Genomic DNA, 17,310 nt, shown 5'->3' on the forward strand with positions numbered 1-17,310 from the left:
TTGGGGGCTTTTTTGGGGTAAATACTTAGTACTAGAATTACTGGATCATGGTGTTTCTATTTTAACTTTTTGAGGAACATCCATACTGTTTTCCACAGTGGCTGCACCAATTTATATTCCCACTAACAGTGCACTAGGGTTCCTTTTTCTCCACATCCTCACCAACACTTGTTATTTCTTCTCTTTTTGATTCTAGCCATTCTGACAGTATGAGGTGATATCTCATTGTGGTTTTAATTTGCATTTCCCTGATGATTAGTGATGTTGAGCATCTTTCCATGTGTCTGCTGGCCATCTGTGTGTCTTCTTTGGAAAAATAACTATTCATGTCCTCTGCCCATTTTTTATTTTTATTTATTTATTTATTTATTTATTTTTTAAGATTTTATTTATTTGACAGAGAGAGACATAGCGAGAGAGGGAGCACAAGCAGGGGACTGGTAGAGGGAGAAGCAGGCTTCCTACGGAGCAGGGAGCCCAATGTGGGGCTTGATCCCAGGACCCCGGGATCATGACCTGAGCCGAAGGCAGACGTTCAACGACTGAGCCACCCAGGCGCCCCTCTGCCCATTTTTTAATTGGATTATTATTATTTTTTGTATTGAGTTATATAAGTTCTTTATATATTTTAGATACTAATTCCTTATTGGATATATCATTTGCAAATATCTTCTTCCATTCAGTAGGTTGCCTTTTCATTTGTTGATGGTTTCCTTTGCTGTGAAAAATCTTTTTATTTTGGCACAGGTCCATTAGTTTATTTTTGCAAGCATGATATTTTAATATATAAAACAAAGACTAGATTCACTATAGTGATAAAGTAATAGTTCCTAAAATCTACTTGTAGTAGGCTTCCTGAAGTTTGGAGTATCATTTGAGTTCCATGACCTTAAATTAATATGGATACGTAGAAGTAGCTAACAAAATTCTGTTATTGAAAAGGTTGGGGATATAACCAAGTACAGTTTAAATTGATATTATTTTCTCTGAATATGAAATACAAAATACTCTCTCAGAGAGAGAATGAAACGTTCCACTCTAGACCTTGTCATAGTTTCATTTAAACCTCTCCAAAACCGACTCTGCTGTAAAGTAACCACTTATAAGTCTGTTAAGTCTGTAAAGTTGCAGGACAAGGATTTTTCTATAGGTCCATGTGAAGTCATTGCTCATCATGTTTCCAAAATATAATTCTGACCTTTTGTTCCCTCATCTACTGACTAAAGAACATGGGGAACTTAGTTTAGTATCAGCACTATAACTCATGTTTATGACCAAAGAAATCCAACTTTGGAGTCTGGCTTCTAAATCACTGCAATTAGGAATTGGCTATAAAAAAGTTTTACATGTAAAAGAAATATCAGGGATCTTTGCTATCTAATTTGGATTACACATTTCTTAGCTCTGTGAATCAAAACTCATTGTAATTAAGTGAATAATTTTTGGAAAAATAGGTGAAAAATATATTTACTTTAGTCAGTTTATTTGAATTGCAGACTCAATGTGTCAATCAATCAACAATTATTTATCTTTTATGTGATTTAAAACTGTCTTAAGCATTGGAGACTGTAGAAGAAAGATTAATTATAACCTCAAGAAACAGTATATGAACAAGAATTAAAGACTAATATAAAATAATTTATTAGAACATTGTACATGTGTCTGTTAGCCATTTGTATGTCTTCTTCATGTCTTCTGCCCACTTTTTGACTTGATTAGTTGTTTTTTGGATGTTGAGTTTGAGAAGTTCTTTATAGATTTTGGATACCAGCCCTTTATATGTAGTGTCATTTACAAATATCTTCTCCCATTCTGTGGGTTGCCTCTTTGTTTTGTTGACTGTTTCCTTTGCTGTGCAGAAGCTTTTTATCTTGATGAAGTCCCAAAAGTTCATTTTTGCTTTTGTTTCACTTGCCTTTGGAGATGTATCTTGAAAGAAGTTGCTGTGGCCAATGTCAAAGAGGTTACTGCCTATGTTCTCCTCTAGGATTTTGATGGGGATTCCTGTCTCGTATTGAGGTCTTTCATCCACTTTGAGTTTATCTTTGTGTAAGGTGTTAGAGAATGGTCGAGTTTCATTCTTCTGCATGCGGCTGTCCAATTTTCCTAGCACAATTTATTGAAGAGACTATCTTTTTTCCATTGTGTATTTGTTCCTGCTTTGTCAAAGATTATTTGACCATAGAGTTGAGGGTCCATATCTGGGCTCTCTATTCTGTTCCATTGGTCTAGATGTCTGTTTTTGTGCCAGTACCATGCTGTCTTGGTGATCACAGCTTTGTAATATAGCTAGAAATCGGGCAACGTGATGCCCCCAGCTTTGTTTTTGTTTTTCAACATCTCCTTGGCGATTCGGGGTCTTTTCTGATTCCATACAAATTTTAGGATTGTTTGTTCCAGTGCTTTGAAAAATGTCATTGGAATTTTGATCGGGATGGCATTGAAGGTATAGATTGCTCTGGGTAGCATAGACATTTTAACAATGTTTATTCTTCCGATCCATGAGCATGGAATGTTTTTCCATTTCTTGTGTCTTCTTCAATTTCTTTCATGAGTGTTCTGTAGTTCCTAGAGTATAGATCCTTTACCTCTTTGGTTAGGTTTATTCCGAGGTATCTTATGGTTTTTGGTGCTATTGTAAATGAAATCGTTTCTCTAATTTCTCTTTCTACAGTTGCATTGTTAGTGTATAAGAAAGCAACTGATATCTGTGCATTGATTTTGTATCCTGCCACATTACTGAATTGCTGGATGAGTTCTAGTAATTTAGGGGTGGAGTCTTTTGGGTTTTCCACATAAAGTATCATGTCATCTGCGAAAAGAGAGAGTTTGACTTCTTCTTTGCCAATTTGAATACTTTTATTTCTTTTTGTTGTCTGATTGCTGTTGCTAGGACTTCTAGTGCTATGTTGAACAATAGTGGCAAGAGTGGGCATCCTTGACGTGTTCCTGATCTTAAGGGAAAGGCTCTCAGCTTTTCCCCATTGAGGATGATATTTGCTGTGGGTTTTTCATAGATGGATTTTATGACCTTGAGGAATATTCCCTCTATCCCTATACTCTGAAGAGTTTTAATCAGGAAAGGATGCTGTATTTTGTCAAATGCTTTTTCTGCATCAATTGAGAGGACCATATGGTTCTTCTCTCTCCTCTTATTAATGTGTTCTATCACATTGATTGATTTGTGAATGTTGAACCACCCTTGCATCTCGTGGATAAGTCCCACTTGGTCGTGGTGGATGATCCTTTTAATGTATTGTTGGATCCTATTAGCTAGGATTTTGTTTAGGATTTTGGAATCCATATTCATCAGGGATATCAATCTGAAATTCTCCTCTTTGATGGGGTCTTTGCCTGGTTTGGGGATTAAGGTAATGCTGGCCTCATAGAATGAGCCTGGAAGCTTTCTTTCTGTTTCTATTTTTTGACACAGCTTCAGGAGAAAAGGTATTATTTCTTCTTTGAATGTTTGGTAGAATTCCTCAGGGCATCCATCAGGCCCTGGACTCTTGTTTTTTGGGAGGTTTTTGATCACTGCTTCAGTCTCGTTACTGGTTATTAGCCTATTCAGGTTGTCAATTTCTTCCTGTTTCAGTGTTGGGAGTTTATAGGCTTCCAGGAAGGCATCCGTTTCATCCAGATTTCTCAGTTTATTGGCATATAGTTGTTGATAATACTTTCTAATAATTGTTTCTATTTCCTTGTTGTTAGTCGTGATCTCTCCCCTTTCATTCATAATTTATTAATTTGGGTCCTTTCTCTTTTCTTTTGGATAAGTCTGGCCAGTGGTTTATTGATCTTATTAATTCTTTTGAAGAACTAGCTTCTAGTTTCGTTGATCTGATCTACTGTGTTTCTGTTTTCTAATTCATTGATCTCTGCTCTAATCTTAATTATTTCTCTTCTAATGTGTGGCTTAGGCATCGTTTGTTGCTTTAGCCATCAGGGAAGTTCAAATCAAAACCGCACTGAGATACCACCTTACACCAGTTAGAATGGCAAAAATCGACAGGGAAAGAAACATAAAATGTTGGAGAGGTTGTGGAGAAAGGGGAACCCTCTTACACTGTTGGTGGGAATGCAAGTTGGTACAGCCACTTTGGAAAACAGTGTGGAGGTTCCTCAAAAAAGTTAAAAAATAGAGCTACCCTATGACCCAGCAATTACACTCCTGGGTATTTACCCCAAAGACACAGATGTAGTGAAAAGAAGGGCCATATGCACCCCAATGTTCATAGCAGCAATGTCCACAATAGCCAAACTGTGGAAAGAGCTGAGATGCCCTTCAACAGATGAATGGATAAAGAAGATGTGGTCCATATATATGGAATATTACTCAGCCATCAGAAAGGATGAATACCCAACCTTTACATCAACATGGATGGGACTGGAGGAGATTATGCTAAGTGAAATAAGTCAAGCAGAGAAAGTCAATTATCATATGGTTTCACTTATTTGTGGAACGTAAGGAATAGCATGGAGGATATTAGGAGAAGGAGAGGAAAAATGAAGGGGGGAAAATCGGAGGGAGAGATGAACCCTGAGAGACTATGGACTCTGAGAAACAAACTGAGGGTTTTAGAGGGGAGGGGGTTGGGGGGATTGGTTAGCCCAGTGATGGGTATTAAGGAGGGCACGTACTGCATGGAACACTGGGTGTTATACGAAAACAATGGATCGTGGATCACCACATCAAAAACTAATGATGTAATGTATGGTGACTAACATAACATAATAAAATAAAATTAAAAAAAATAGTATGTTTGTTTAAAAAAAAGAACATTGTACAGTGGTATTGAAAATAAACTACTAAACCATATAAACAAGATATTAAGTCCCATAGTAATGCTTAAGCAGCAAATTTATGAGGAAAAGCTTCAAGGGTGGGTGGTGCTACTTGAAGGATGGGTAGATGGAAGGAAAAAGGGAGGGCATGGTGAACATGAGTAAAGGGAGACAAGCAGACCTAATGATGGACATGAATAGATCAGAGAGATGGACATGAATAGATCAGAGGCTGAGTATTGAGGAAATAAATGTGAATAGGTCTAATAGGGACATATGTTGGAAATCTTGGCAGCTTGCCCAGTTTACACTTGCTGGAAAGTGAAACAGTGCAGTACTGAAGGTTTTTGAGGACACTTGGAAAGCCCTGATGCACACAGCATTTAGGAAAGATTTGTTTGGTAGTTCTGTCTGGCATAGGTTGGAGGACAAAGAATGAAACTGCAATCAGACTGGTTAGTTAGAAGGCCTTTGATTATGAGAAAGTAGAAATGATAAAGCAAGGAAAGAAATAAGCAACCTTCTGAAACAGGAATCTTTAAGGACTTGAAGTCTGAAAATGTGGGATGATGAATCATTTTAGAATGTCTCACAAAGACATCAGTTTCCAGGTGGAGAATGTTCTATTTGCAGATCACAGATGCCCTCTTGGGCCCAATTCTTCTCCACTCAGCTTTTCAATGCAGACTATATCTGAAGGATCCCTTATTCTGGGATAGTCCAGATCCTGCCACCAAAGAAGAGTCTTTCTTGCCAGTATTGTTCCTGAAACTTCCTTTACCTTTACCAAACTCTATTCTGCTTCTTCTTCTATCTAATTCAGATGGACTTTTCTTTATGTGATTTGCAGTGTTCTCAATTTGGGCTTTGCTCCTGGCTTCTTAAGAATCTTGCTTTCAGATTCCGCCCAATCTGTGAAACAATCCTAAAAATTTCTGTACCTACATCAGAACTTTTGTCCTGCCTGCCATAACTCTTTCAGACCCAGAGGAAATTTGGATGCCTCACATGTAAACCACATTTATACATAAACTGAAAACTAAAACAATCTTTTTAGGGTATACATTATGTCCTTTATTCTCCTTAGTGTCTACTCTAACACGTGATACGTTGTTTTGTCAGGTTTTCCCTTTCTCACTGATTTTAAGCAACTTACGTGTGATGTGCTTCAGTGTTCTTGGTGTGTGTGTCTGTGTATGTGTGTGTGTGTGTGTTTATGCTGCTTGGAATTCATTGAGATTCTTTGATATATGGCTCTGTGGTTTTCATTACACTTGGAAATTTTTCTATTATTATTTTTTCCAAAATTTTCTGTTCCCCCCTCCTTTTTTTTCTGGGACTCCCATTATCTCTCTCTCTCTCTCTCTCTCTCTATATATATATATATATATATATCTTAGATGTTTCATATTATCCTAAAGTTAAGGAGGCTTTATACATTTTTATTCAGTCTTTTAAAAATTTATTTTAAATCACTGTGTTTTAGGTTACCTAGATTTTATTTCTATGTCTACAGGTTCCTGTTTCTTTTCTTCTGAGATGTTGCAAAGTGTTTTCAAAGGATGAGGCTGCCTCTCTGGTTCCTGTGGGGCAGACTGCCTCAACCTAGCTCCTAAGGATGAGGGCTCTGCAGAGAGTCGTGGTGTGGCCACACTCAGAGGAGCCAGGACGGGCAGTGGGTCACCCCAGAGAGCCGCAGCATGGCTGGGGTCACTGTCCCAGTGTGGACAGCACCCACCAGGCTATGGGGACAACATTGCCACTCCAATGGATTTGAAAGGCAGAGCATCAAGCCAGAGAGGATTATTCTTGGCTATTAAGGTTTAATGGGGTTCTCCCTGTTAGACTTTGTATTTCCTTGGTATCTATTACCCTTTCCTTCTTTCCTATTTCTCCTTTTTTGGAATGGGAATGCCTGTCTCATGACTGTTCCATCACTTTTTCAGGAAGCACACAACTTGTTTGATTTCCTAAGTTCACAGCTTGGAAAGGAATCTTCTTCAGGATGAATTGTATCCCAAGTCTTATCCATACCTTATTTAGATGAGCCTTTGAACTTAGACTTTAGAGTTGATGCTGGAATGAGTTAAGTAAGACTTTTGAGATTATTGGGATGTAATTTGCATTTGAGAAGGGAATGGATGGGGGGAGGAGCAGAATGTTATGGATTCAATGTTTGTGTCCCCTCCCAAATTTGTATGTTGAAATTCTAACCCCAATATGATGGTATTAGAGGATAGTGCCTTTGGGAGGTGGTTAGGTCTGGAGAGTTTAGCTCTCATGAATAGGATTCATGTCTTATAAGAGACCCCAGAGAATCTCTCACTTCTTCCCCATGTAAGGACACAGCAAGAATTAGGCCACCTATGAACCAGGAAGTGGGCCCTTACCAGACACTGAATCTGTCAGCACCTTCATCTTGGACTTTCCAGTCTCCGAAACTGTAAACAATAAATGTCTATTGTTTAAGCCACCCAGTCTGTTTTGTTATAACAGCCTGAACAGACTAAGACCTTGGATAAATACTACTGAAAAATATTGCAAAAGGAAAGAGAGATACCAAAAGAAGTCTTGATAAGTATTAGTAGATACGAATTTTTTAAAATAGGGGGGTTATTTATGGTTAAAAAGTGATTGGGGTAAACTATAAATAATGTATAGTTTAATAATACTATATGACTGAATATTGAGGAAAATGAATAGAGAAGATAATTTAAAAAGGAGAAAGCGAGAGTATAGAAAGGTGAAGAGTCTCTATAAGATTTTCTCTTACTTCAAATTTTAAATTTTTATATTTTTCTTAGTACCTCTGAAAGGAGGACTCACTTTAGTTCTAACCAGTAAATGAATGCCCATTTCCAGATTTAGCAATAGAGATTAGAAGCTTAAATACAACTTTTTTGTTTGTTTGCAGCTCAGTTATTTCAGTATGAGGAGAAGGAAAGAAATGCTGAAATGAAGAAGGAGGGAGAAAGAGGAGGGCAGGCTGGAGTCAAAAATAGAACAGTGGGCTTAGTACAGAGTATGCTCTCTGGTCCACAAGACTGACCCTACTGGGAGCAAGCAACCAATGTTTGGTTTCATTTTATATATATATATATATATATATATATATATATATATATATATATATATATTTTTATCCCAGCAACAGGAATTGATATTCTTAGAACTCATCAAGAAATATTTTGGCTGATTTTATTCTTAGTGTGAGGAAAGAATATACAATTGAGGAAAGAAAGAAATACATGAGCAAGTATGGTAATAATGTTTCATGGAAGCTAAGGATAAAAAGCTGAAATGTCAAAGGAAAAACTTAGTTTCAGACATAAGAGTATTGGCTTACTGCTTTAAGATAAGATTCAGATTTCTTATTTAAAATTTTGAAGGAGAAATGTTTTCATCTTGTCTGAATGGTTCTGTGTCATATTTTAATAGAAAAATAATTACATTCTGAAATGCTTGTAAAGTAAGGACCGAGTTTTTATGACATCGTAGTGAGACATAAGTGTCTTGAATCTCAGAGAAGTTTTACCTTTTTTTGGTCCCAGATAATTGCCTCCTCATATAGACAATGTCACTGGAAATCTTGGGCACCATAGACTGAAAGTGTAGCTTCTGAAAAAGTGAGCACTAAACTGCCAATAATAAAAACCATTGATTTTTTTTTTTTTTATTAAATTGAAAGGTGTTTTGTCCACTTTGTTTGACCATGGCTAGGAGAAGATACAAAACAGTTTAGACTGATACCCAAATCAATAATTTCTGCACTAATTAATGGAGGTGTGCCAGAGAATTTAGCATACAGATCCCAGATCGCATTTCCTTGGGAAGGCTTCACGACTGATAGAGACCAAGTTTGGAAGAGAAGCTACATTTAGTGTCTTGTTGTGCCTTGCCCCACTTCCCTGCATCTAAATTACTCCAGACAAAAAGATGGTGCATCCCTGAGTTCGCTGGAACACCGTGTCCTTCCTACCAGTTCTCTTGCTGTGTTTAAGGCAGTTGAAATCAGCTTTGAGCTGTGTTGGGGTTAATGCAGAGCATGAAATCAGCCATAATACTGGCTTGCTAAAATGTAACACAGAGGCCGCTGAGGGCAGGGAAGGTTTCGGAGAAGGGCATAGGCCTTTGGAATGCCGAGGCCCTCGTGACCACTCTGCCATTGGAATGCCACGGGGAGTTGCCTTCCCGAAGCCTTCTTAGCCTAAACAGCCGCCCTGTAATCTAAGAGATATGTGCGTTGTCCCTTAGGCTATGTTAGGCAGAACTCCTAGAACATGCAGATTAGCATATCGTATCTTTCCCGTAAACAGATCCTCCTAGTTTCAGTAAGACCCCCTTGTCGCACATCACGTGCTTGAGAAACGGTGATAAGGATTTGTGATTATCCTGAAGGACCAATAAAAGTGGGAGCAAAGAAAAGCAAAGGGTCTTTGTCTCTGAGCGTTGACCCCCTTGCCTTCTCCTCTCTTTCACGGCCAAGTTTGGAGTCATCTTTCATCCATCATACAGGGATTGCTGGCCATTCCAGGCAGAGCTGGTGGCTTAGGTTTGAAGAAAAGAGGTCTCTTCTTGCAGCTTGTTTAATAGCATTGTGGAAGGTGAAGATTCGTTTGTATCATGAACATGGGTCAAATCAGTATTTTGAGAAGTCATTAAATTAATTGCATTATTATTTGTTAATGTGCTTAGCAGTGCTGAATTAGACGCATTTTGATTTCTAAAAATGAAATAGATAGGGTTATTCTTTCTATCTTTCCTTCTTGAAATGGTAGTTGCTCAGAATATAGAGGGCCCTGTGGTGGTCTAAGAGAATAGGACTCCAACTTCACAATAAGAAATGCAACTGCAAACAAACTCCCTCAAGCAAAAGAACATCAAGAAAGTTCAAGGTAGGATGTTTTCCTGTCATACGACTCATAAAGCAAAAAAGCTTGGGAAATGATCATAAGAATTCCTAGTTAGAAATGGCCCAGTTTTCTACTCTGCTCCAGCTTCTACCTGTTGGCAGATTATACGAAGTAGCCTCATTCTAGCTTACTCCAACTTCTCCTAATAGCATTACTTACTCGGTTTTCAGGTATCACTTTTCATTTTCAAATCACTTTTCCCACATTAACTAATTGCCATTACACGGGGTCATTTCGACAACACAAATGAGAACAGGGATCGATGGCAGTTCCTTTAATGCCCTTTTTTATGACTAAGTGGCAAAGAGTGGAAGCATGGAAAGTGAGCATCTTAATGGACAGACATGATCAGATTGTCTTTTTTTCCCCTCAGAATATTATCTAAAAGTAATTTAAAACATATTTTCCCTCTACCAATCTTCAAACTCACTGCGAGTATTAAAAACAAATCATTTATTTTATCAGTTCAGCCCATTCCCTCGCTTGGTATTTTAAAAACTTTTTCATCATAACCTATCATTTCCTTTGCTGTCTTCCAGAAGTGAGGAACACATTTTTATTTATCAGATAATTTGATTTTAAGGAAATGGCTTTACCCTCACCTCTTCTTACTCAGGCATTCTCAGGAGCTCTGGCATTCCACAATCTAATCAGATACAAGTTATATCTTGGTCTAGAAATAAAGTGTGAATTGTTGAGCCTCCGATATGTAACACTACAGGCCCATAAATGTCACTTGGTAGCCTGCAGATTCAAATCTAAAAGCAGTACTTTGAATACCAGAGCAGAATGTACTTCTTTATATGTTTTTCTTTATAGCCTTGAAACTGAAGATGATAGTTGGATATAATGTGGGGAACACATGACAAAGCAATTTTCTGGGTGGAAATACTTTATTTTGATTGTACTATAATGATATTATGAAATTTCCATGGATTTGAAGATATAATTATAGTGTTGTTATACACTTTAGATCTTATAATATTGCTTCACTGAGTCAAGTTACAATACCCTCAGCATTTTCTGTAAACAAAGGGAATATTTTCAGTGAGGTTGCTTCCTATGAGAACAGTTGTCATCAGATTTTAGACCGTTGGTACTTCCTGTAAGGTAACAGCAGGGGAGTGGCGGTGCTCAGGGAACTTTATGGCCCGGAAATTGATTGCTCCCTAGTGAGACTCAGAGGACTCACCTTTATAGGATCGGATCACTTCTTAGGTTTTTTCTCCTTTCCTTCCCCTCTCTCTTTCTCTTTTGAAAGAAAGACATGAGAGAAAAGAAGGAGAGAAAACAAGGAGGAGATAAGAATATCCTTCCTAGACGGTAAGAGCTATTTTGCCTTTTGGAACCAGTGAGTCTGATAGAAATGGAAAGATCCTCCTGATAAAAGACAGCAAGATCAGTTTCCTCGCTTGGGGATTGGAATTTTGCTCCCCAGTGTGTGGTGTTGGGTCATCCAGGATGTAGGAGCAGCCATTTTTGCCTGAGTCTGGCTGTGTTTGTGCCAGGCATTGACGTCTGGCAATCCCACTCTAACATTCTAGACCAGTCATGGCTTAAATAAACCATGGTTTGGGCATGAGCTGGACCTCGGGGAGCAGCAGATGGCTGGTAAGCTCCTGTTTGCCTGCTTTAGACCCAGGAGGAGGAACCCAGGAATCTGGCCAATTACTCATCTTAAATCTCCAGAATCCCATATGATTATTGTGACTCATGTTCTTTCCTGCCATGTGTTCCAACTGAAAAAAAGTTCAAGGTATCCTGAGATTGGGTAAAATGTCTGAATGCCGACTTAGCTGCAACTTCTCATTGTAAATTCTTTCATGGAGGGGGGGAGGCATTCATTAGTGAGGTATTCCCCACACGTCAGGCTGTGTGATCATAATCTGGGCTTCACTTTTGACTTTAGGTATTAAAGCAGTTCTATTTTGCTCATGTTTTGTGAGAAACCAACTAAGATCCTTTTCTTTTCTTCTTCTTTTTTTTTTATCAGTTACTTACAATGCATCTTTAGATGCTATCATTTCCAGTACAACCAGCAATACAAACACTGTGGTGCTGGCTTGGAGAGAGAAATCAAAAGAGCATCTTAAAATGACATCCTTCGATGTTGCTGAGGGCATTCATGCTTTTGATTACCACTCTCAGCTCAATTTAATTGGTATGTAAAATAAATCATGATAACTACGAGGGCCTCATAAATAGTCCGGGATGCATATTGGTATGCAGGGAGCCTCTCCACCTTGTTGCTTTACTGCCAGGGAGACCGACTTGAACAGCTCACATTTTATTGCCTGAGAATGTCTGATAATGATGCATTATGACGTGCGGCACGTAGGAACTACATTGGGGTGAAAATAGGAGGAAGCACCCCGATGCTTTCATTAGTGTTTTTATTAGAATCTGTGGGGGCGTAAGATGATACAGAGGAAGAAGACCGTTTTTGTGCCATGTCTGCTCTTCTGCCCTCTTTCCGACACCACCAAATGGTCCACCTGCTGCTGGCGCGGCTACAGCACGCATGCGCGCGGGACAGCGGCAAAATACTGCACGTTTTTCCCCTGTCAGAATGCAACCTCCAGTGCTTTTTGAACATTTTCAGATTATCTGAATTTTAGTTTAAAATGAGAGTTCCTTTTTTGGACATAAAAGAGGATGTTAGTTGGAGAAATAAGCTGAAAGGTTTCAAGCGTTAACTATTTAAATAAAATATATGACATTTTGAAAGCTGATAATTTGATATATAATATCTATAAATATGTATATATATTCAAACATTGTAAAAAAAAGTGAGGTATTAAAAATTAATAGGGTAGTGACAGAGAATGAACATACAAATGGCCTTTGGAATGGGTCATATTAATATAAGCCTCATTCGATAATTATCATTCATAGAAAAGTACTGGTATCAGCTAGGAGGCTGAGTCTCTGAAATCCCTAATGATCATGGCTGACAGTCATGGTAACAGACACCTTGAATATGAACTCAGGAAAATGCCAGGAACTACCTTTCGAAGAGAATTGGAGACCTATTAGAGAAGGCTGGGTTAGCCAAGTGAGTTTGAAAGGACTTCAATATCAACCATTTCATTGACTCGTTAATAATTATTTCAGCCCCTTTACACTGATCACTTCTTTGTACTTGGGATAGTGCTGGAAAAATAAGAGTGACCAAGCTCTCAGCACTACAGTCAGCCATCAACAAGAGAAAACCAAAGAGCGCTCTACTGAGTTTCCCCAGACCTGAAGACCCACTGTAACCCCCGCTCTTGATGTGCTCCCTCAATAAAACCAATTCATGCTTAAAAATATCTTATTCTCTCAAGAGAGCAGGTCAAAGGTATAATTCTGCTGTTGGTGTGCTTGTAAATACTCAATTATTTATAGGGCAGTGGAAATAATTTGTTTCCATATACTTTCTCATTAATTTGGGAACTTTAAATATTGTTTTAGTTTTTGCTCCCTCCTGGGATAACTATAATGTGGTCTCCACTCCTAGGTTGTGCTAGCTGGAGGGGGAAAACATCAGGACTGGGAAGCGGGATGTCGTGCCCTCCTGGTTGGGCCGCTGGTTGCCTCCTAAGTGGAACTGTATTGTCCTGTCACCTCATGCTCACTCCTTCCCCATTCTCCCTCCAGTCAACCATTTCCAGTGATAGAACTCGTGCCCCATTAGCCTGACAACACGATCTTCCTTCCTTCAAGGCAGGGTGCATTAGTGCTCAGAGGCATTTAGCAACCCCCAGATATGGGACACATATTCATTTCAAAAAGGAAATTGTATGGGTTGTTCACGTTACTAAAACCACTTTTTTCCCCTTCTAATTCTGATTAGCAACTGCTGGCATCAACAATAAAGTTTGCCTTTGGAACCCCTATGTTGTCTCCAAGCCAGTTGGTGTCCTTTGGGGTCACTCAGCCAGTGTAATAGCTGTTCAATTCTTTACTGCAAGAAAACAGCTTTTCAGCTTCTCCAAAGATAAAGTAAGTAACATTGTACATTTAATTTGTTTAGTTCTGCCTCCTCAGTTCCTACCTAAATCTGTCTGTGGGCCTGAATTCCTCTGAGGGCTGGTGTGGATTTTTAAAATACACTGGCTAACTACTATGGCTTTGGAAATCTAAATTTGGAAAAGATATTTATGGTAATTTAAGCATAGTCCTGGGTAACTGAACAAAGTATTTCATTAAAAAACTTTTAAACCGTATACTCATGGATTTAATCCTTTTAACTGCATTCTGAAAATGTTACATCTTGAGTTTCCAAAGTTCTCACTAATTCAATAGAAAAAACAAATGGAGATGAAGAAATGTTGCTTGGTAATGGTAAGATATGAAGAGGCACAGCTAATTAGCTATTGTTATTTTGATATTGAGGAAATTCAGTAAGTTAGACATCAAAGTTAATCTGAAGACTATCAAGTATATAAAGGACATTTCAGGGGCTCCTGGGTGGCTTAGTCGGTTAAGCGTCTGCCTTTGGGTCAGGTTGTGATCCCAGGGTCCTGGGATCAAGTCCTACATCGGGCTCCCTGCTCAGTGGGGAGCCTGCTTCTCCCTCTCCTGCTCCCCGTGCTTGTGCTTGCTCGCTCTCTGTCAAATAAATAAATAAATAAAATCTTAAAAAAAAAACATTTCAATTATGTATATCAGTCCATTTTTCTTTGGAGATATTTATGGGATGTTTTAAATATGGTGGGAAGAAAAACATGGTACCAGAACCAGACAGTCCAGGTCAAATCCTGACCACATTATTTACTACCCGTATCCCCTTAGGAAAATTTCTTAATCTCTAATAATCGTGTCACTTGTTTCTCTATAAAACTTTCATTTTCCATAATGCCTGATTTTATAGATCCAGGTAACGTGACAGATTTCAAGATGTTTGGTTGTGAAGAGAAGAAGGATGGGCAATAGGCTTACTGAGTACAGCCTCTGAGCCTTTCAGTGAATCTGAATTTTTATTTTATTCTAAAGCAATACGTGTATATGTAAAAATTAAATAGAAACTTATCTTCAGCTCCTTAGCCACACCGCATCCACAAGTTCTGCCAAACTTGCTTATTTTACTATACTACCTATTGTGTAAATCTTCTCCCAATTCTGGTTGATTCTACCATCAAAATATATTTATCGGCCTCACCTCTCCCTCTCAGTTGCCCCTGCTCTAATTCAAAATCTCATCTTCTTTTGCCCAAGATTTTGCAAAGGTTTTCTAACCAGTCTCCCTACTTTCAGACCCGTCTGACTCTAATCTGCCCCTTATCCTGCTAATGAGGTGGTTCGTAAAAAAAAAACTTGTTTAGCACTTCATGGAATTCCTAGTCTAAATACGAACTCCAGAATTCTTAAGCTTTTGTACAAAGCCCTCCCCCAGCCTGTTACCCTATTTTATTTCCTGCTTTTCTCTTTCGTTCACTTAATGCTCCCGCCATATCTCACCTTTGGCTCTTCCCGCCATGCTGCCTCATGGCTCTGCAGCGTGCTCTTCCTTCTGCCTTTGGTTCCCTCTCCTGATGATCACTTGGCAAATGCCTGTTTATCCTCAAAGTTTCAGAGTTTTTGGAGTCACAGAGGGTGTTTCCTGTACTCCAGTTGTACCTGTTTGTAGGTTCTCAGTAAATCTTAAATGAATCTTTATCAAACATAAATATGAAAGAAATAACAGGGCTTTTATTATAACAGAATTCCATGAAAGTGTTGACTGAAAAAAAAAAAAGCCAATCTTAAAGTAGGTTAGTAAATACCTTATTCATCTTACTGAAGACTATAGCCTGGGAGACAGTATTTCACATTGTTCTGAAGAACTGCTCCAAAGTTTGTGAGTTTACAGGGGATTATATGTGAAAAGGGGAAGGGGTATATGTACTTACAAGCAGTTCTCCAAGGTATAATTTTGTGTCACAAGGTATAATTTGTTTGGGTGTAAAAACTAAGGTTTACGGATTTCCACATATACTTGTGAAAGACCGCTTAGGTCATCTTAATACATTATGTTTCTATCATATCTGACTGTTCAAAAATATTGCCAGCATGCTTCTGCTTACCTGGTTTTCTGGTTCTTCCTGTTTTGGGTTTCTCCTTGAGATCACTTGAGATGGTCAGAGAAGGCTGACATCAGTTACTCACTGATGTTTTAGTGCACGAAATGTTTTATCACTTTAAAAGCAAGTGAAAAAAAAAAGTCCTTAGAGTCAGAATGGATTGTGTATAGGTATCCTCAGTATTAAGACTACCTAGCCTCTTCCAAAGCTGTTTTATCATTCTATTTTTGCTTTGACATGTAAACGATTGCATTATAATAAAGCTTGTCATGCTGTCTTTTACATTAGTCTAAATCCATTTCACTTTGATAAAGGCATAATAATCTTAGTCTTTATGTCTTTACAGCAAACAACAGGGCTTTCTACTATCAGGTTAAGCCTTTGCTTTATTGCTGTACAGTTCTTTTGGATGTTTTATGGAATTGGAGTTAAGGAAGAGAGAAAATGAAAGAGCACATTTTTTTCAAAGAGCCTTTGAATGAATCATATTTTGGTCAATGAGTTGCGATATTAGAGAATTTCAGACCAAAGTGATCTAGAGCTAAATAATTTTTTCCAAAAATGATCTGAGACTTAAGCTGTTTTGTGGAAGACTGCTCTGTTACCATTTTGCCATGATGGTTAAATAAATTTCTCCTTATAGAATTTGGTATCATACTAATTAATAGTCCAATTGCACTTTGCTTTGGAATCCTAGCTTTCACTGATGGCAAGGCCCTGCTGGGAGTCAGTAACTTGGGGATTTGGAGGAGGAATTACCATGGGGAGTGAAAGGATTTTCAAAGCCTGGGGGAGATCTCTCTGGAGGTTGACATTGTAGCCGGTGAGACTGATTAGGCTCTTCTACTGCTCCTAACTATTCTCTTCTGGGCTGTTCACCCTGATTTGGCCACCAGAATCAGATGGCTTTGTAACTTAATCCTTCATTTAAGGTTCTGATTTTTTCCAGAGCCCAATTTCTACATTGTGGTCCCAAAATTGGCAAGGAAAATACAAAGTGAGACTTTTGTGTGATGACTACATCTTACCTGTTTGTCTTCCCTTTCCTTCTGCATACTCTTCCTCCTCAGCTTCCCTCTATTCATCCAGAAACAAAGCCATATTCATCTTGTTTAAACTACACAAGTAAATGGATTAATGCACTTTCATGAAAATTGCAAATGAGGGAGCATGTAGTGCAAAAAAGTGAATATTCCTTTTGTTCACTTTCCCTTCAGATCAGTTCCTCTCCTAAGAAATAGCCATTATTAACACTTGTGTATATCTTCTCATAATTTATATTATAATATACAGTTGACCCTTGAACAACATGGGGGATAGGGGCACACAGTTGAAAAATCATGTATAACTTTTCACCCTCAAGAACTTAACTACCAATAGCCTCCTGTTGACTAGAAGCCTTACGGATAACATAGTTGATTAACACATATTTTGTATGTTTTGTGTGTTATTCTTACAATAAAGTAAGGTGGGGAAAAGACAATGCTAAGAAAATCACAAGGAAGAGAAAATACATATATAGTACTGTATTTATTAAAAAAAAATCATATATAAGTAAGTGAACCAGC

General features: G+C 38.2%; 1 protein-coding gene across 1 annotated transcript in view; it reads left to right on the forward strand.

Moving 5' to 3' along the window:
- The window catches only part of WDR49 (WD repeat domain 49), a 135,612-nt gene that overhangs the window by 28,402 nt on the left and 89,900 nt on the right, over positions 1 to 17,310 (forward strand). Inside the window, exons 6-7 of the mRNA XM_078069536.1 lie at positions 11,692 to 11,859; positions 13,534 to 13,682. Coding sequence (XP_077925662.1) covers positions 11,692 to 11,859; positions 13,534 to 13,682 — 317 coding nt within the window. The remainder of the gene's footprint in view (positions 1 to 11,691; positions 11,860 to 13,533; positions 13,683 to 17,310) is intronic.

This window comes from Halichoerus grypus, chromosome 1, assembly GCF_964656455.1.
Source record: "Halichoerus grypus chromosome 1, mHalGry1.hap1.1, whole genome shotgun sequence".
In the NCBI taxonomy this organism is placed as follows: domain Eukaryota; kingdom Metazoa; phylum Chordata; class Mammalia; order Carnivora; family Phocidae; genus Halichoerus; species Halichoerus grypus.